Genomic DNA, 20317 nt, shown 5'->3' on the forward strand with positions numbered 1-20317 from the left:
CAGATGAGGCAGACGAATAACTTATAAACTTGAGCTATAACCTCCTGGCTCTTGGATTCCTTTTCCTCATTAAAGAAGACCAGTTCCCCATATGTCTTCTCAACCATATTAACTACCTGTGCAATGACCTTCAATGTCCTTTTGGGTGTTTTGTTGAGGACACAGAATATCCTGCTCCCAGTTAATCAATGTTGCCCCATCCTGTTTGAATTGATTAAAGGTATAGCTGGGGAATCACTGGCATTTGAGTCTGGCTCTAACTTCTGTGGAGTTCAAACATTACTTCCCTACATGTTACCTCTTCCCAATGACCGCGCGGATTTCCACCCATGTTTCAAAGATGTACAGGCTCAGCTTAGTAAGTTTAAGTTGTGGGCGCTGGAAACGTGTGGTCACTTACAGGCTTCTTCCGGTACTTTCTTAGACTGTTGTTGTTTGTTGATTCAGATGATACATTTCACTATATGTTTTGATGTACATCTGACAAATAAAACTAATATTTAACCCCTTTGCAAGGGAACTTTAGATTTAAGGTTTAAGGTCTTCTAAGCAGGTGGTGAGGGGAGGAGCCATTCTAAGGACTGCACTCAGCTGTGTAGCACTGTAGTGGATTCAGTGAGAGTGATACAAGGTGCAGAGGGGTCAGTGATGGTGATATAGGGTGTTGTGCGGTTTGTGAGGGTGATTCAGGGCATTGTGGATTCACTGAGTGTAAAAGGTCTCTGAGGGTGATATAGGGTTCATTTAGATGTGTTCAATGATGGGGAGTGCTTTACTTCTGATGGACTGGGCTGTATCCACTACTTTTTGTAGGATCCAAAAGTAAACCAAGTCTCATTAAACATAGAACACAGCAATCCCTTATTTCCCTCTGATACAGCAATCTTACCCTCAGGGCCTCAATTTTGTTCTACAGCTACTGCACATTTGCCAACAAGATGCTGGGTAGAGTGGGCCACATCCCTCTGTGTTTCAGCCTGGCTTGGAGTCCTCCCCTCCTGCCTCGCTTCCAGTCATACCAATGAACTTTCATCCGCTTAAATGTGCCAGAAAGTTAAGTCTGGCAAGTCTTTGATAAGATTATGAAATTATTAACTTGAATTAAAAGTACATTGCATTAAGGGAAATTACATGCTGCATATTGCTCTGAGTATACTTCAAAAGAGCTATACATTTAGAAGTAATGATGAAGCCCAAAGAATATCGCTGTGGTTCACCAGTGGCACATTCTCCCTCAGGTTGTTGCGGAGATTGTGAGGTCTAACTTGGTTTTTAAGGGTTGGTAAAGGTGATATAGGGTATTTGGGGCCAGTGGGTGTGATACTGGGTGTTACCAGGTCACTGAGAGATATACACGGTGTTGTAGATTCAGTGAATGTGACACTGGGTGTTGTACATTCAGTGAGTGTGTCACAGTGTGTTGTAGATTCAGTGATGCTGACAAAGGGTGTTGTAGATTCAGTGAGTGTGACGCACCGTATTGTAGGTTCAATGAGTGTGGCACAGTGTTGTACATTCAGTGAGTGTGTCACGGTGTTGTAGATTCAGTGGGGGTGACACGGTGTTATAGATTCAGTGAGTGTGGTACAGGGTGTTCTAGATTCAGTGATGCTGACAAAGGGTGTTGTAGATTCAGTGAGTGTGACACGGTATTGTAGATTCAGTGAAAGTGACATGGTGTAGATTCGGTGAGGTTGTCACAGTGTGTTTTATATTCGGTGGGGGTCGTACTGGGTGTTGTAGATTCAGTGAGTGATGTACAGTTGTTGTAGATTCAGTGAGTGTGACACTGTGTTGTAAATTCAGTGAGTGTGATACAGGGTGTTATAGAGTCAGTGAGTGTGATACAGGGTGTTGTAGAGTCAGTGAGTGTGATACAGGGTGTTGTAGATTCAGTGAGTGTGTCACAGGGTATTGTAGATTCAGTGAGTGTGACATGTAGATTGACTTAGTCTGACACGGGGTGTAGATTTAGTGAGGGTGACACGGTTTTGTAGATTCAGTGAGTGTGACATGGTGTTGTAAATTCAGTGAGTATGTCACAGGGTGTTGTAGATTCTGTTGGGGTGTTACAGGGTGTTGTAAATTCAGTGAGTGTGTCACAGGGTGTTGTAGATTCTGTTGGGGTGTTACAGGGTGTTGTAAATTCAGTGAGTGTGTCACAGGGTGTTGTAGATTCAGGGAGCATGACACAGGTTGTTGTAGATTCAGTGAGGGAGTCAAATGGTGTTGTTAATTCAGTAACGGTGGTACAGGGTGTTGTAGATTCAGTGATGGTGACACAGTGTGTTGTAGATTCGGTGAGTGTGACACATCGTAGATTCACTGAATCTGACACCGGCTGTAGATTCAGTGAGTGTGACACAGTGTTGTAGATTCAGTGAGGGTGATACAGGGCGTTGTAGATTCAGTGAGTGTGTCACAGGGTGTTGTAGATTCAGTGAGTGTGATACAGGGTGTTGTAGATTCAATGAGTGTGATACAAGGTGTTGTAGATTCAGTGAGTGTGTCACAGGGTGCTGTAGATTCACTGAGTGTGACGCAGTGTGTTCTAGCGTCAGTGAACATGACACAGGTTGTTGTAGATTCAGTGAGTATGACACATGATATTATAGAGTCAGTGGGTGTAACGTTCTCCTTCGCGTGTAACGAAACGCCGAATTAAACGTCGAGATAAACCACAGTTAATAAGAACCAGATCGCAGTAAGATTAACCATTTACTGTTCACTCTTCACATTAACATATGGTGAAAAACTGTTGATAAAACAATACAAGATTGATACAGTATTTGTTCCTTCCTTAATATCACATTTCAATTGTAAATACTTGCAAAGGTGACTAGAACAACATTACACTAAGGTGCAGTATACAGGGAGAGTTTACCTGCTCCATTGACTACTTTAAATACACTTCCATGCAAACTATCCGCGACTCTTTAACTAACGAAAGCATAAACATTATCGACCGTCGTTACTTCTAACAGGATCGGCATTAACATCTTAGTTCAATACATCGATTATCTATTAACTTACAGCGTTGCTCTCACTGTGATTTCTCATGCCTGCAAAACAACTTCTGCTCAGGTGTGCCTCGTGGTAAGCCCCCACCCTTGCGCTAATTTCAAACTGGTATTTTCCCACAAGACGCGGCGAAACCGGATGTGACGTCATCGCATGCCGATATATTTTACATGCAATGAATATACTTTAAACACTTCTAATTCTAACTAGAAAATACTATTGAATGAATTACTAAGCGAAAATATTATAAACTAAATAACTGTCGTAAAGACAGCACACTCCCCGCTTGACCTTCGTAAGGTCACAATGAGCAGAGTACAAAACTTAGTCTCTTAATCAGTCATTGGGTAGAAGTAGAATAACTTCTGTAACTGGCCCTTGGTAAATTTTCACATCGCCTTGGTCGGTAGTCTTCAATTCGATCTTCCTGACATGTCCATCCCCACTAGGGAATGTAGCAGTGATTCTGGCCGTTGGCCAGCTGTTGCGGGCGATTTGCTTGTCCCTGAGCAGGACTAAGTCTCCAACTTGAAGGTTCCTGTGGGGTTCTGTCCACTTTTGTCTCTGTTGCAACAAAGGTAGATATTTTTGTCTCCAACGAGGCCAGAACTGATTTGCCAGAGCCTGGACTTGTCTCCATTGCTTTGTGTACAAATCCTTGTCTGAAAAGTCTCCTGGTGGAGGAGGTACTCCTGCCTTCTGTGTAAGGAGCATTGATGGCGAAAGGATGAAGGGGTTTTCTGGGTCAGAAGACACAGGTAGGAATGATTGTGCGTTTATAATGGCTGTGACCTCTGCCATTAGGGTGCACAGTACCTCGTGGGCCAATCGGGTGCGTTGCTGCATCTCAGGTTTCCTTTTCCGGGTTTTCCGTAAGGACGTGAACCGTTTGACTGCCTGCTCTTTGTTATCTGGTGAGCGCTGGCATGGTTCTCTGAAAGGCAATGGGGCAACCCCATTATTTGCTTCATCTCTGAAGACCTTGGTGTCTTTGGGTTTTAAAGAAATGGTATCTTGAGCTGATTGTGCAAGTTTGTTTCCGTGCTCGGTTTGAACGAAAACTGACTGACCTAGCGTCTCGTCGGTTACTTTACGCTTGGTAATGTCTTGTTGTGCTTCTTTAGGGTACACCTCAGTGAGGCAGATCTTGGAACAAGAACGGCTTGACTGAGTTTGACTGCAAACTTCTGTACAGTTCGAGCTGACAATTGTTGTCCTGGAGTGAACCTCTCCCTCCCCGCCGTCCTGTTGTGGGGGTGAAGGAGCGTTGTCGGTTCTTTCATTCTTGACTTCATCACGGAGCCATGAGGGTAAATTTTCTTCCTCGTATGTATGTGATGCAATCGTGACTCTCTGAGGTTCCTCGTAGCTGGGGAAGTTATCGAATACGTATGGAGAGGGGAGACGAGCCTGCCTGTCTATTTGATATTGTACATAGTCGCTTGTGCGTTCCAGTCTGGTCCTTTCTAAAGTAGATCTTGCTTCGGTCAGATCACGCGACCCTTCAGCTTCTTCTATGTACTCTGCTTCCGCCATGGCAGCTTCTTCTTCTCTTTCTAGCTGCAGCACTTGCAACTCTGTCGATATTTTTGCCATTTCCAACTGGACTTCGGCTTCTCGGGCGGCCGCTTCGGCTTCTCTGGCAGCCGCTTCGGCTTCTCTGGCAGCCGCTTCGGCTTCTCTGGCAGCCTTTTCTTTCTGGATTTCGGCTTCTCGGGCGGCCGCTTCGGCTTCTCTGGCAGCCTTTTCTTTCTGGATTTCGACTTCTCTGGTGGCCTGTTTCATTTTCAAAACTGCTTCTTGTCTGGCGTAACGCAGTCGCACCTTGGCGGCTTCTGCCTTGGCTCTTGCCTGTGTGGACTTACTTGATGTCGTTCTACTGCCCTTGTCGCTGGGCGCCATCGACTTGATCCCGGATCGAGCTGACATTGCAGCACTTGAAACACCTGATAATGCCGCTTTTTCACTGTAATGTTCTCCTTCGCGTGTAACGAAACGCCGACTTAAACGTCGAGATAAACCACAGTTAATAAGAACCAGATCGCAGTAAGATTAACCATTTACTGTTCACTCTTCATATTAACATATGGTGAAAAACTGTTGATAAAACAATACAAGATTGATACAGTATTTGTTCCTTCCTTAATATCACATTTCAATTGTAAATACTTGCAAAGATGACTAGAACAACATTACACTAAGGTGCAGTATACAGGGAGAGTTTACCTGCTCCATTGACTACTTTAAATACACTTCCATGCAAACTATCTGCGACTCTTTAACTAACGAAAGCATAAACATTATCGACCGTCGTTACTTCTAACAGGATCGGCATTAACATCTTAGTTCAATACATCGATTATCTATTAACTTACAGCGTTGCTCTCACTGTGATTTCTCATGCCTGCAAAACAACTTCTGCTCAGGTGTGCCTCGTGGTAAGCCCCCATCCTCGCGCTAATTTCAAACCGGTATTTTCCCACAAGACGTGGCGAAACCGGATGTGACGTCATCGCATGCCGATATATTTTACATGCAATGAATATACTTTAAACACTTCTAATTCTAACTAGAAAATACTATTGAATGAATTACTAAGCGAAAATATTATAAACTAAATAACTGTCGTAAAGACAGCACAGTGGGTGATACAGGGTGTTGTAGATTCAGTGAGTGTGACACGGTGTTGCAGATTCAGTGAGTGTGATATAGGTCGTTTTAGATTCAATGAGTGTGACACGGTGTTGTAGATTCAGTGAGTGTGACACGGTGTTGTAGATTCAGTGAGCATGGTACTCGGTGGTGTAGGTTAAGTGAGGGTGATAATAGGTCGTTTTAGATTCAGTGAGTGTGATACTGGGTGTTGCCAGGTCACATAGCGTATTGCAGTGTGCTTGGGGTCAGTGATGGTGACAAAAGCTGTTGTGGGGTTCATGAGTTTTATGCAGGTTGTTGTGGGGTTCTGGGAGTACTGCAGGGTTTTGCAAGATTTGTGAGGGTGATTTGGAATGCTGCAGGGTTTGTGAAGCTGATTCATGGTTTTTTTGGGTTTGTGTGTGTGAGACAGCATTTCGTGGGGTTGCTAACTGTAATACAGGGTGTTATGGATTCATAGGTATTGTCGGTGCATCGGTTTGGTTCTAGAGGCCTGGAAAATTTCCATGGTCACTGCTCTTTTCAAGAAGGGAAGGAGGCAGAAGAAAGAAAATTATCGACCAATTCTGACCTCAGTGGTTGGACCGATGTTGGAATCAATTGTTATGGATGAGTTTCAGGGTACTTGGTGACACATAGCACAATGTCAAAATCAGCATGCTTTCCTTAAGGGGAAGCCTTGCCTGACAAATCTGTTGGAATTCTTTGAGGGAAAAGCAAGCAAGAATGTCAAGGGAAAATTGGTGGACTTTGTGTTCTTGGATTTTCATAATGCCTTTGACACATATTAGGCTCCTTTGCAAGATAAGAGTCTATGGTATTATAGCATGCGTAGAGCATTGGCTGATGTGCAGGAGGCAAAGAGTGGGAATAAAGGGAGCCTTTTCTGGTTGGCACTTGGTGACTAGTAGTGTTCCAAAATGGTTGGTGCTGGGACCACTTCTTTTTATGTTGTATTTAAGTGATTTGGATGATGGAATTGTTGGCTTTGTGACCAAGATTGCAAACAATCTGTAGATAGGTGGAGGAGTAAGTAGTATTAAGGAAACACTAAGGCTGCTGAAGGACTTAGGCAAATTAAGAGAATGGGCAAAGAATTGGCATATGGAACACAATGTCAGGAAATGTTTGATCATGCACTTTGGAAGAAGGAATAAAGTCAAAGACTATTTTCTAAGTGGGGAGAAAATTCAAAAATCTGAGGTGAAAGGGCACTTGGGAGTCCTCATGCAGGATTCCCTAAAAGTTAATTTGCAGGTTGAACAGGTGGTGAGAAGGCAAATGCAATGTTAGCATTCTTTTTGAGAGGATTAGTATATAAAAGCAAGAATGTAAAGTTGAGGCACTGTGGAGCCTTGTTTCGGGTACTGTGAGTAGTTTTGAGCCCCTCATCTAAGAAAGATGTGCTGACACATTTGATAAGGGGGTTCAAAGGAAGTTCATGAAAACGATTCTGCAAACTAAAGGCTTATATGAGGAGCAATTAATGGTTCTAAGCCTGTGTTCAGTGGAATTTAGTAGAATGATGGGGGATCTCATTGAAACCTATCGAACATTGAAAGGCCTAGAAAGAGTGGATGTAGAGAGGTCATTTCCTGTCGTGGGGGTGTCTTGGAATAGAGGGAGTTTCATTTAGAATGGAGATGAGGAGGAATTTCTTCAGCCAGAGGGAGGTGAATCTGTAGAATTCGTTGCCACAAGTGGCTGTGGAGGCCAAGTCATTGGGTGTTTTTAAGGTGGAGGTTAATAGATTCTTCTTTTTTTAAATTAATTTTAATGAGTTTCCACAATGCGACAAAACAAAAAAAGTTAAAAAAATGTTTATACAGTGCAAAACAAACATATCAAATGTACAGTTGATAACGATTAAGAAAAAGACCCACAATAGAATCGCATAAAGTTAGTTACTACCCCACCCTCCCACTACCCAACTCCAAGCCAACCTTACGATATATAAAAGAACTTTTATCACCACAGAGCTGTGTTTATAAAAAGGTAAATTGCCTACTACCTAAACTATAATATGTTTTCACATTAAAAAAGCATAAATCTTAACCGTAAGGAGCTGGAAGGGATTTAAATGCAAAAGAAAAAAAGGGAGGAATGCGCCCTTAATCTAAATGGGAATTATGAAAATATTCAAGAAAAGGTCCCCACACCTTTTGGAACTTTATGTCAGAATTAAGAAGTGAATAATGAATCTCTTCAAGGTCTAAGCAGGACAAAATGTCTCTGAGCCATGGAGCATAAGTGGGTTGGGCAGCATCTCTCCACCTAAGAAGAACTGCACGTCTGGCCAAAAGAGAGGCGAAAGACAATGTACAACACTTAGTCAGTGTCAGATGTATGTCAACTTCTCCCGAAGTACCGAAAAGAGCGATCAGAAGGTTAGGTTCCAAGTAACAATTAAGTATATGAGATAAAGTTTAAAAAAAAATCTCTCCAGAAATTCTCTAAGCTAGGACAAGTCCAATATATATGAATAAGTGAAGCCCCGCCCCCTTTACACATATCGCAACAGGGACTAATATCAGGATAGAACCACGATAATTTAGTTTTAGATATATGAGCCCTGTGTACCACCTTGAACTGTAAAAGGCAGTAGCGAACACATAGAGAAGTTGAATTAACTGACTTGAGAATTGAATCTCAAAACTGGTCGGACAAAGAAAAATTTAAATCTTGCTACCGGGCAGTTTTAATTTTGTCAAAGGGGGCTCACCTCAACATGGTTAACATATCTTGAATAGTAGAAATTAAATCTTTATCAAATGGATTCATACGTAGAAACAAATCCACAACATTTTTAACGGATACCTCAGGAAAGTTTGGTATTAAAGGGTTGATAAAATGTCAAATTTGGAGATATCTAAAGAAATGAATGTTAGGTAGGTCAAACTTTACAGACAGTTGTTCAAAAGTTGCAAAGCGCTTATCTATAAAAAGATCTTCAAAGCACCTTATGCCCTTTCTGTGCCAGTCTAGAAATGTTAAATCCTGCATAAAAGGCTGAAAAAGATGATTATGTAGAATAAGACTAGAGAGAGAGAAACCATGAAGCCCATTATGTTTTCTGAACTGAGCCCGTATTTTCAGATAACTGGATTAACAATTGATGTAGGCAAATGGCAAGGAAGTGGTCTTATGAATATTTCGTGTGCTTTGTTGTGGGGCAAGTTTGACACATCATCTCAGTATGTCTGCAAGAAACATGACCACTTGCACTGAATGACTCCTGGGGTTTGGAGTCTGTCATGTTGAACCAAACTGACAGATGAATCTGTGTCTTTCAGATAGAGCCAGTCACTGGCCCTCTGCATGGTGGGACACGCCTAACAATCAAAGGCAGGAACCTGGGCCGCAGGTTCAGTGACATCGCTGGTGGTGTTTGGATTGGTGCCATTGCATGTATCCCGCTGCAGGAAGGTTATGTGGTCTCAGCACAGTATGTAGTTTCACAATTTCCTTTTTCTGCATTCTGTGGAAGAAAATTTGTTGTAATAGTGATGTGTAGCTCCACTCTTGCTCCATTGCACAACACAGGATCCTTGCTCACTTGCACAGTGACTGTAAGCAGTAAGTGAATGTCAACTTTGTGTGTTAATGTATTTGTGCACGTGCACATTGTCGTGCATGTGTAGTGGAATCAGAGTAATACAGAATGGAAAAATGCCCTTCAGCTAAACTCATCTGTGCAAACCAGCCCATCTGAGGTAGTCCTTTTTGCTCACATTTGCAGTTTACATCAGTTTTTTCAGAGTCATTTGACAAGGTTCCACACGGTAGGCTTATTCAGAAAGTCAGAAGGCATGGGATCCAGGGAAGTTTGGCCTGGTGGATTCAGAATTGGCTTGCCTGCAGAAGGCAGAGAGTTGTGGTGGAGTGAGTACATTTGGATTGGAGGGTTGTGACTAGCAGTGTCCCACAAGGATTGATTCTGGGACCTCTACTTTCTGTGATTTTTTTAAAATTAACAACCTGGATGTGGGGGTAGAATGTGGGTTGGCATGTTTGCAGTTGACACAAAGTTTGGTGATGTTGTGGATAGTGTAGAGGATTGTTGAAGATTGCAGAGACATTGATAGGATGAAGAGGTGGGCTGAGAAGTGGCAGATGGAGTTCAACCCGGAGAAGTGTGAGGTGGTACACTTTGGAAGGACAAACTCCAAGGCAGAATACAAAGTAAATGACAGGATACTTGGAAGTGTGGAGGAGCAGAGGGATCTGGGGGTACGTGACCACAGGTCCTTGGAAGTTGCCTCACAGGTAGACAGGGCGGTTAAGAAAGCTTATGGGGTGTTAGCTTTCATAAGTCAAGGGATAGAGTTTAAGAGTCATGAGGTAATGATACAGCTCTATAAAACTCTGGTTAGGCCACACTTGGAGTGCTGTGTCCAGTTCTGGTCGCCTCAATTTAGGAATGATGTGGAAGCATTGGAAAGGGTACAGAGGAGATTTACCAGGATGCTGCCTGGTTTAGAGAGTATGCATTATGATCAGTGATTAAGGGAGTTAGAGTTTACTCTTTGGAGAGAAGGAGGACGAGAGGAGACATGATGGAGGTATACAAGATTTTAAGGGGAATAGGTAGAGTAGACAGCCAGCGCCTCTTTCCCAGGGCACCACTGCTCAGTACAAAGGACATGGCTTTAAGGTAAGGGGAGAGAAATTCAAGGGGTATATTAAAGTAAGGTTTTTTACTCAGAGAGTGATTGGTGCATGGAATGCACTGCCTGAATCAGTGGTGGAGGCAGATACACTACTGAAATTTAAGAGACTACCAGACAGGTATATGGAGGAATTTAAGGTGGAGGCTTCTATGGGAGGCAGGGTTTAAGGGTCAGCACTGCATTGTGGGCTGAAGAGCCTGTACTGTGCTGTACTATTCTATGTTGTATGATTTAGGAGGATGGGTTAAGCTGAAGGTGGAGATGGAAAAAACTGAGTGAGGTGATGATCTTGCTTTGCTGAATCTTTTGTCTTTCAGGATTGTGTGCACAACTGACAGAGCCAACAGAGAGTTCACGGACGTGGTGAGCGTCAGGGTCCAGGAGGAAGCAAGGTCCAGCCAGAGATTCTCTTTTCTTGTAAGTCTCAATTTTATGTGCATTTCTGGTCACTGCTTTGCTGGAAGAATGTGCACCATGTGGAGCTGGAAGAGATCAGTTTAATTAGCCATATTTGGCTTAATTAGTTTGATTGTGGGCTGTTGGGATTGTTTCTGTGCTGGACCATTCTATGGTCTATATTTGTTTAATGATGTGGCGGGTGAGGGAAAGGTTTGCAGGATGCTGCCTGGATTCATCAGTAAAACATTCATCCACCAATACCTCCTGTCTCCTAACCCAAGCCAGGAAAAGTTTAAAGTGATAGTGTAAAGCAACTCAGAGATTGATGGTGTATGACCTGGCCATATTGGTCCATCCAAAATGCATCACCTAACACTTGTCACGGTTAAATTCTGTCTGCTGTTATCCATTTTACAAACTGGGCAATGTCATCCTGTAGTCTATGATTATCCTTCTCACAGCCAACAGCACCACAGATTTTTGTGTCATCTGCAAACTGACTAATCACTCGTTCCTCGTATATTCATATCCACATTATCAACGTTCCTGATGACCTTGGTGCTACTCGAAGAAGTCTGCTGTCCTTTTCCATTCTGCCTTTACCTGACTTCCAACCCAGCACTACAATGGAGACACTACAATGTCTTTAACGTCAGAGTCATTAGAGAAGTGTATTAAATGCTGACTTGGTGTTGCCCTGAATATGAATAAATAAGAAAAAAACACTTTCTGCTCAGTTTTGTGTTTGATATACTTTGGAAACTGACATGTTCAATGTTGGCACATCATTTGGCAAGTTCATTAAGGATATATGAATCTGATATACAAAATGGGCAACACACAAAAATACTGAAGAAACTCAGCAGGTCAGGCAGTATCTGTATCGTGTGTGTTCATGTATTGTGTATTGGCACACAAGTTGAGGGCCACACAAATGTACATTCGTGTGTTGCGTTAATGGATGTCAAGTGTGTGCATATTATGTACATAAGCTTTTGCATGTATGTTGTGGAGATACAAGTTTTGGCCGAGACCAATGTCTGGTTACAATGGGATTTTACCTTGTGACTCTGATGATGCAGTACTTGGAAAAGCCTATACAGTCATGGATTAACCTTTCCACACTGCTGGCCACTCTGTTGAATATTTGCAAGTTTGGTTTCCATCTATCTACCGCAGATTTTCATCTGCTGAACTTGTGTTTTTCCTGACTAGGTTCCTGAGGTCACCAAGGTAGTTCCTGATCAGGGGCCCAAAGCTGGAGGAACCCAAGTCACTATCAGAGGCAAAAACCTACACATTGGGTCTATGGTCAGGATCATTGTCAATGGCTCCAAGGACTGTACCAATATAAAGTAAGTCTCATGGCAGCAGCTTCAGTGGATGGGTTTTGTCATTCACTTACTTGTCTAGCACAGACTATATTTGAAAGATGGCATTGTCATATGCAACCAGGAAGCTGCATTTGGCTATACAATTTAGATTAACCTTCTTTGAGATCCAATGATATCACTCTTTCTCAGACAGAACTCTGTTTTGAGTATTTCATCTCTGGTTTAAAACAATTTCAGGTTGAGTCCTTCACCAACTGTATTCAGCTGCCCAGAAATAAATAAGTCCGTGGCAGGTCTCTTCTCTTCAGATCTCCTCAGCTGATGACCATATCCAACCTCTGGAAGTTTGCTCTTCAGCATCAGCTAACCAGGTTTCTTAGCTGTGTTGGTTCTCTCATACCCAGCAGAAAGATAACCTCGCTTATCTACTACCAGGATCTCCACTCCTCTGCCAGAAACTCCACTCCCTACTACTCACGTCCCCTTAGTTACATTAGCTTTCTGTAACTTGAGGACTCCTACCTGCCACCAGGATTTTCTCATTCCTCTTCCCTAGGCTTTGTCTCTCACCACTTCTAGTTGAAACCTTCCTTCCCCTCGCCCCACCCCCCCCCAATGATCTTTCATTCTTGTCAGTATCTTTTCCCCACCACTCTGTTCCTTCAGGACGTTCCTCCCCCGCCCCTCCCTCCTGCCAGCCAGGAGTCAACCTCCCTTGCATGGATCATCTGACCCCATTAGCCAGGACCTTTTATCTGCCCATCTTACCAAGACTTTTTCTTAGCTATCCTATCTAGTTCCTAGCCTTTGTCAGATTCAGCTTTTGCCAAATGCTTTGAATCTTTCTATATTTTTCACCAAATAAATCCTCAGTGGATTTATCTTAGTTGACCAGAAACCTCTGGTCAAAAGTCTCTTCTAGTTCTCTACCAAGGAAGTCCATTTTTGTCAGAGCTGTGTCTGTCAAGAAGATGAATGCAGAAAATCTACTGGAAAAGGGAAGAGAACTGTCTGCTGATGTCCTGGCTGATGTTACAGAGTGTGTTGGTGTAGCAGTGATGTTAAAGGCCTAGTAATTCAGAAGCCTGAATAATACCAGAGAAAGACCAGTTCAAATCCCACTGTAATTGCTGTGAAATGTATATTCTGTCAAAACTTGCTTTAAGTTAATAATAGTGACCACAAAAATCCCAGATTGTTTTAAAATTGCACTTTGTTCACTAATGTCCATTTGTAAAGAACTCTACTGTCTATAATCAGTCTGGTGTGTATGTAACTCCATACCCAACAACATTATCTAGAATGATCACTCAGTTCACAGAATGGACAATATACACTCAGTGGCCATTTCAATAGGTACCCCCTGTACCTAATAAAGTGGCCTCTGGGTGTATGCTCGTGATCTTCTGATGCTGTAGATTAACCATTTCGAGGTTCGATGTGCTGTGTATTAAGAGATGCTTTTCTGAGCACCATTGTGGTAATATGTGGTTATTCGAGTTACTGTCAGCTTGAACCAGTCTGGTCACCTCTGATCTCTTTCATTAACAGGGTGCTTTTACCCACAGAACTGCTGCTCACTGGATGTTCTTTTTGTTTATCACACCGTTCTCTGTGAACTCCAGAGACTCTTAGACCATAAGACATAGGAGCAGAAGTAGGCCAACTAGCCCATTCAATCATGACTGATCCTTTATCTATCTTCTCCTCAACCCCAGTTCCCAGCCTTCTCCCCATAACCTTCGATGTCATGTCCTATCAAGAACCCATCAATCTCTGTCTTAAATACACCCAGCAACTTCACCTCCACAGCTGCATGTGGCAACAAATTCCAGATTTTCACCACCCTTTGGCTAAAGAAATTTCTTCCAATTAAACAATCTTGAATCTCGAAGTTAGCTCCCCTTCACTTTACGTTCCGCTTTAGACTTCTCCTTACCTTTATCTTTTATCAAGCTAGATCTTATGGAGTCATATATTTGTCCAGTTGGTAAGAGAGAGGTCTTACCAACTCTTTGCATTTGCTTGTAGTAGGTCCTTATCGTTCTTTGCCATGCCTATCCAAGTGTCTAATAAAGCCTCTAGTCCTCTCAAAATTGATTTTGCCTTTCTCACCAGCAACTCAAACTGTAAGTTAACCTTTAGGAAATCCTAGATGAGGATTCCCAAGTCATTTTGCCTCTCAAATTTTTGTATTTTCACTCCCTTTAGTCTATGCTATTATTCTTTCTTCTGAAGTGCATGAGTGTACACTTCCTGACACTGTAGTCTATCTGACACTCCTTTGACCATTCTAATGCAAGTCCTTCTGAAGCCTCCCTGCTTCCTCAACACTACTTACCTGTCCGCCTAACTTTGTATTGCCTGCAAAGCCATCAATTCCGTCATTCAAATCAGTGACATACAAAATTTTTTTAAAAAGCAGTCCCAACACTGACCATTACAGAACACCACTGGTCACTGGCAGCCAATCAGAAAAGGCTCCCTTGATTCCACTCTATGCCTCCTGCCAATCAGCCAATGCTCTATCCATGCTAGTATCTTTCCTGTAATACCATGGCTTCTTTTCTTGCTATGCAGCCTCATGTGAAGCACCTTGTTAAAGATCTTTTTTAAAATCTAAGTATACAACATCCACCAATTCTCCTTTGTCTATCCTGCTTGTGATTTCTTCAAAGGATTCCAACAGATTTATCAGGCAAGATTTTTCCTTAAGGAAACGATGCTGACTTTGCCCCATTTTATCATGTGCCTCCAATCAACTCCAACATCTTCCCAATTATTAAGGTCAGACTAATTGCCCTATAATATCCTTTATTCTGCCTCCCTCCCTTCATGAAGAGTGGAGTGACATTTACAATTTCCCAGTCTTCTGAAATCATGCTAGAACCTAGTGATTCTTGAAAAATCATTACTAATGCCTCCACAATATCTTCACATACTTCTTAAAGAATCTTGGTGTGCAGTCCACCTGGTCCAGGTGACTTATCTGTCTTCAGACCTTTCAGTTTCCCATGCACCTCTTCTTAGCAATAGCAACTGCATTCACTCTGCCCAGCTCTCTTCAACTTCCAGCATACTGCCAATGTCTTCAACAGTGAAGACTGATGCAAAGTACTTACTCAGTTCATCCGCCATTTCCGCGTCCCCCATTACCACCTCTTACGTTGTTTTCCCGTGGTCAAATATCTACACTCACCTCTCTTTTTCTGTTTATATATCTAAAAAAACTTTGGATATCCTCTTTGATATTATTGGCTAGTTTACCTTCAAGCTTCATCTTTTCTCTCCTTATGGCTTTTTTTTGTTGCCTTATGTTGGTTTTTAAAAGCTTTTCAATTCTTGTGTTGGCTTTGACTTTCCTTGTCAGCCACAGTTGCAGTATCGTGCCTTTAGAATATTGCTATTTCTTTGGAATGTATATATCCGGCACCTTCCGAATTGCACCCAGAAACTCCAGATATTTCTGTTCTGCTGTCATTCAATTGGTGTACCCTTCCAATCAACTTTCACCAGCTCCTCTCTCATGGCTCTGAAACTCTTTTATTCCACTGTAATATCAATACATTTGACTTTAGCTCCTCCCTCTCAAATTGCAGGGTGAAATAAATCATTGCATCCTTTGCCTTAAACTTTGGTTCAATTCTGATTTATTGCACAACCCTCAACCCTGAATAGCTGATCCCCACCCATGTAAGCTCAACCACAAGCTGCTTTAAAAAGCCATCTCATAAGCATTCTAAAAATTCTCTCTTACGATCCAAAATCAGTAGCAACGTGATTTTCACAATCTGCTTAGCTATTGAAATCCCCCATGACTATCGCAGCTTTTTCCCTTCTTACATGTCATTTCTATCACCCATCGTAATTTGTAGTTCACATTCTGATTACTGTTCAGGGGCCTGAACATAAACTCCCATCTTGGTATTTTTACTCTTGCAGTTTCTTAACTCCAACCTGATTCGACATCTTTCTGTCACATGTCACCTCTTTCTAAGGATTTTATTTCATTTTTTACCAACAAGGCCATGACACTCCCTCCACCTACCTGTCTGTCATTTCGATACAATGTGTATCCTTGGATGTTGAGCTCCCAACTATAGTCTTTGTCACGGCTCAGTGATGCCCACAATGCCATACCTGCTAATCCCTGACTCTGCTACAAGATCATCTACCTTATTCCATGTATTGAATGCATTGAATGCACTTCCAGTGCTGTATTCATTATCTTTGTCAATTTTGTTCCCGTTATACTGCAATTCATTCCACTGACTGCAATTTTGCCCCATCATTTGCATGTCCTTCCTGACAGTCTCACTACACACTGTATCTACTTGTAGACCAACTGCCCATTGTCACATACACGCAACCCTGTAAAGGTATCAGCAGCAATAGAACAAACCTGGAGTCTGGTTTTTGCTGCTAACAGAACACTATTAGTAACTACATACTATAGTAATTTAGACCAGGTAAATCAAAAGTTAAAGTGTAAATAAAGTTCCCAAACTTATTCAAGCTCAGGTGGCAAGAGTTACGGTCTGATGATGGTATGTAAGAAAAGTTCAGATCAGATGCACGGGATTAAAGTGAGAGAGAGATACTTGTAATCTGAATAAACAGGTGTTGTTGATCCTCCTCGTTGTCCTCCAAACCTTCCAAGTCAGCCAAACGTGACCAATTTAAGACAACACGAGCGAATCTGCTGGAAATAAATAAAAACAAAAGCACAAAACTCAGCAGAACTCAGCAGGCCAGACAGCATCTATGGGAGGAGGTAGTGATGACGTTTTGGGCCAAAACCCTTCATCAGGAGTGAAGTAATATGGGATAGTCAAGGGGGGATAAGAAGTGGGAGGAGGGATGAAGTAGAGAGCTGGGAAGTGATAGGCTGAAGGGAAATGGGCTAGGGGGAAGGTGGAGAATTATGGGAAATAAAAGGGAAAGAAAGGTAGGGCTGGGGGGAGATTATAGTGAGGGGGGAAAAAGAGAGAGAAAGAGAACCAGACTAAAATTATAGATAAGGATGGGGTATAAACGGAGGTCTGTGAGTTGAATGTTCATGCTGGCAGGTAGAGGGCTACCTAGGCGGGAAATAAGGTGTTGCTCCATCAACCTGAGTGTGGCCTCATCTTGACGGTAGAGGAGGTCATGGACAGACATATCAGAGTGGGAGTGGTCTGTGGAATTGAAGTCTGTTGCCACAGGGAGATCCTGCCACTGCTGGAGGACTGCGCGCTGGTGTTCGGCGAAACGGTCTCCCAGTCTGCGGCGGGTCTCCCCAATTTAAGAGCGGCATCTTCAAGTGATAATTTACCAGCCCAGGCAAGGGTTAGACACACTGGTAGATTCCATTCAGTTGCCCTTTTCACGCACTAATAGCCAAGGATCGATTCCTCTTAATCGATCCTCAGCCCCACCCTTTGTGGGTATTTAAAAGTTCAGTGGCAATTTCTGCCACCAGCTTTCATGTGTCTGCGTGTCCTGTGAAACAAGCGTTACTGATCGTTTAAATATTATTGAGCTGAACACCAGCTGTCCATCCTGTAGTGTCTGTCTGTCTCTCTCTCTCTCTCTCTCTCTCTCTCTCTCTCTCACTGTCTCACTCCAACTCTCTCTCACTCTGTCTCTCACACTCACACAGTTCTTAAAGGCAGTCCATAATGATTTTAATGTAAGATTCCATCTCACCTCCTTCCTTTCAGGAAAAATTTTGATCAATAAGCAAAATTTTTTATCGACAGATTACAAAGCGTAAACCAATACATATGTAAGTACCAGGTAACACGTTACAGAAGCGTACACAGACTTTAACTTAACACCTGGACATGCAATCTGCTATAATGTTGTCAGTACCATTCACCTGTTTTATTTCCATGTCATATTCCTGCAAGATCAGTTCAATAACCATCTACTCTTATCCTTCATCTTATTCAGAAACACTAATGGATTTTGATCAGTGTCAATCACAAGTGGTTTCTGCGCAGGACAAATGTAGACATCAAAATGTTGTAAGACCAAAATGAGTGATAATAACTCTTTTTCAACAGTGGAATAATTCTTCTGATGCTCATCAAATTTCTTAGAAAAGTAAGCTACAAGATGTTCAATATCACTACCACTCTTTTGCAACAATACTACTCTGGCATCTTCGTCACTGGCACCTGCAGCTATAGAAAATGGCTTTGTAAAATCAGGTGCTTTGAGCACAGGTTGATAACATAGAATAGTTTTCAGTCGTTCAAATGCCTCTTGACAACACTCATTCCAAACAAACCTTCCACTTTTTCTTAGTAGGTCCATCAGGGGAAGAGCAATATCCTCAAAGTTTTTACAAAACTTATGGTAGTACCCAACCATTCCCAAAAACCTTCTCAGAGATTTCTTGCCCATTGGAACAGGAACCCCAGTGATGGCCTGAACCTTGTCTTGAACAGGAGCCAATTGTCTTTGGGCTACTATGTAGCCAAGATAAATAATATTGGCATGACCAAATTCACTTTTAGAGAGGTTAACAGAAAGATTGAGTAACTGCTGAGATATGCTCTTCCCACGTGTCACTCCATACAACCGAATCATCAATATAAGCCTCTGTATTTTCTAATCCAGAACCACAGAATTAATCATCCTTTGGAATGTCCCTGGAGCATTTTTCATTCCAAAGGGTAAAACATTATACTCATACAATCCAGAGGGTGTTATAAATGCAGAAATTTCTCTGGCCCTCTCTGTTAAGGGTACACACTAGTATCCTTTCAACAAGTCAATCTTCGTAAGGAATTTAGCCTTCCCAACCTTATCAATACAGTCATCCACCCTAGGAATAGGGTGAGCATCTGTCTTTGTCACTGTATTTACTTTTCTGTAATTAGTACAGAACTCATGCTGCCACCAGGCTTTGGCACGATAACGCAGGGCTAAGCCCAATCAGATGTAGGTGGCCTAATGATACTATTTTTCAGTATGTATTCAATTTCTTATTCAAACAATTTTTTCTAAATTAATTCTGTAAGGGTGCTGCTTAACTGAGTCAGCTAGACCTACAATTGAGTCATGCATGGCAGCTGTACATTGTTTTGGTACATCGGGGAACAAATTCTCATACTTAAAAATGAGTACCTTCAATTGTTGTTGCTACTCAGGCTCCAAATGTTTTACTTTATCGTCACTGTTTCCCAAAATAACAGAATTCATCAGCCTGGTAGAAACCATATTCAGCTTGCTAAAATTATCTGGTACAGTCAGCTCTCCTTATCCACAGGTTCTGCATGTGTGGATTCAACCAACTGCGGATCGGGAAAACCCAGAAGTTCTCTCTCCAGCACTCGTTATTTGAGCATGTACAGACTATTTTTTCTTGTCACTATTCTCTAAACAATACAGTATAACAACTATTTACATAGCACTTACATTGTATTAGATACTATAATAGACAATAGACAATAGGTGCAGGAGTAGGCCATTCGGCCCTTCTAGCCAGCACCACTATTCACTGTGATCATGGCTGATCATACACAGTCAGTACCCTGTTCCTGCCCTCTCCCCATATCCCTTGACCCCGCTATCTATAAGAGCTCTATCTAACTCTTTCTTGAATGCATCCAGAGACTTGGCCTCCACTGCCTTCTGGGGCAGAGATAAGTAATCTAGAGATGATTTAAAAGTACAGGCAGTCCCTGGGTTATGAACAAGTTCCATTCCTGAGTCTGTCTTTAAGTCGGATTTGAAGTTGGAACAGGAACAGGTATTACTTAGCGTCAGTTAATCAAACGTTTGTGTGAGTATATAGTATACATTTTACCTTTCTATGCATATAAAACACTTAAGAAACGTATATATTTCAATAATTAAACCACTGCGTTGGTTAGTAATAATTGTAGCTTTCATCAGGGCAGGGCCTTTCACATGCTCCATTAAAATTGTTCCGATCGTTGACCGACTGTAGCCTAACACTTTTCCAATGACTGATGGCATTTCACCTCTTTCCGATCACTTTACTACTTCCACTTTATTTTCAATCGTGATCGTGATCAGGAACACTGCGGATTCAGAGCTGTGCCGCCGGGTCCTAAGGTCCACCGCACTGAGACAGGTTAAATAAGGGATCTGAGCATCCACATTTTTTGGTATCCATGGGGGATTGGTTCCGGAACCAATCCCCCGCGGATAAGGAGGGCTGACTGTACCACGTTCCCAGTCTCCACTACCCCATTTGTTTTCATAACAATACCCACAGGTGCC

General features: G+C 42.3%; 1 protein-coding gene across 1 annotated transcript in view; it reads left to right on the plus strand.

The window, feature by feature from the left end:
- The window catches only part of plxnd1 (plexin D1), a 198854-nt gene that overhangs the window by 86105 nt on the left and 92432 nt on the right, over positions 1-20317 (plus strand). The window contains exons 13-15 of the mRNA XM_059944489.1: positions 8970-9121; positions 10664-10763; positions 11961-12100. Coding sequence (XP_059800472.1) covers positions 8970-9121; positions 10664-10763; positions 11961-12100 — 392 coding nt within the window. The remainder of the gene's footprint in view (positions 1-8969; positions 9122-10663; positions 10764-11960; positions 12101-20317) is intronic.

The sequence above is a fragment of the Hypanus sabinus genome, chromosome 19 (genome assembly GCF_030144855.1).
Source record: "Hypanus sabinus isolate sHypSab1 chromosome 19, sHypSab1.hap1, whole genome shotgun sequence".
Taxonomy (NCBI): Eukaryota; Metazoa; Chordata; class Chondrichthyes; order Myliobatiformes; family Dasyatidae; genus Hypanus; species Hypanus sabinus.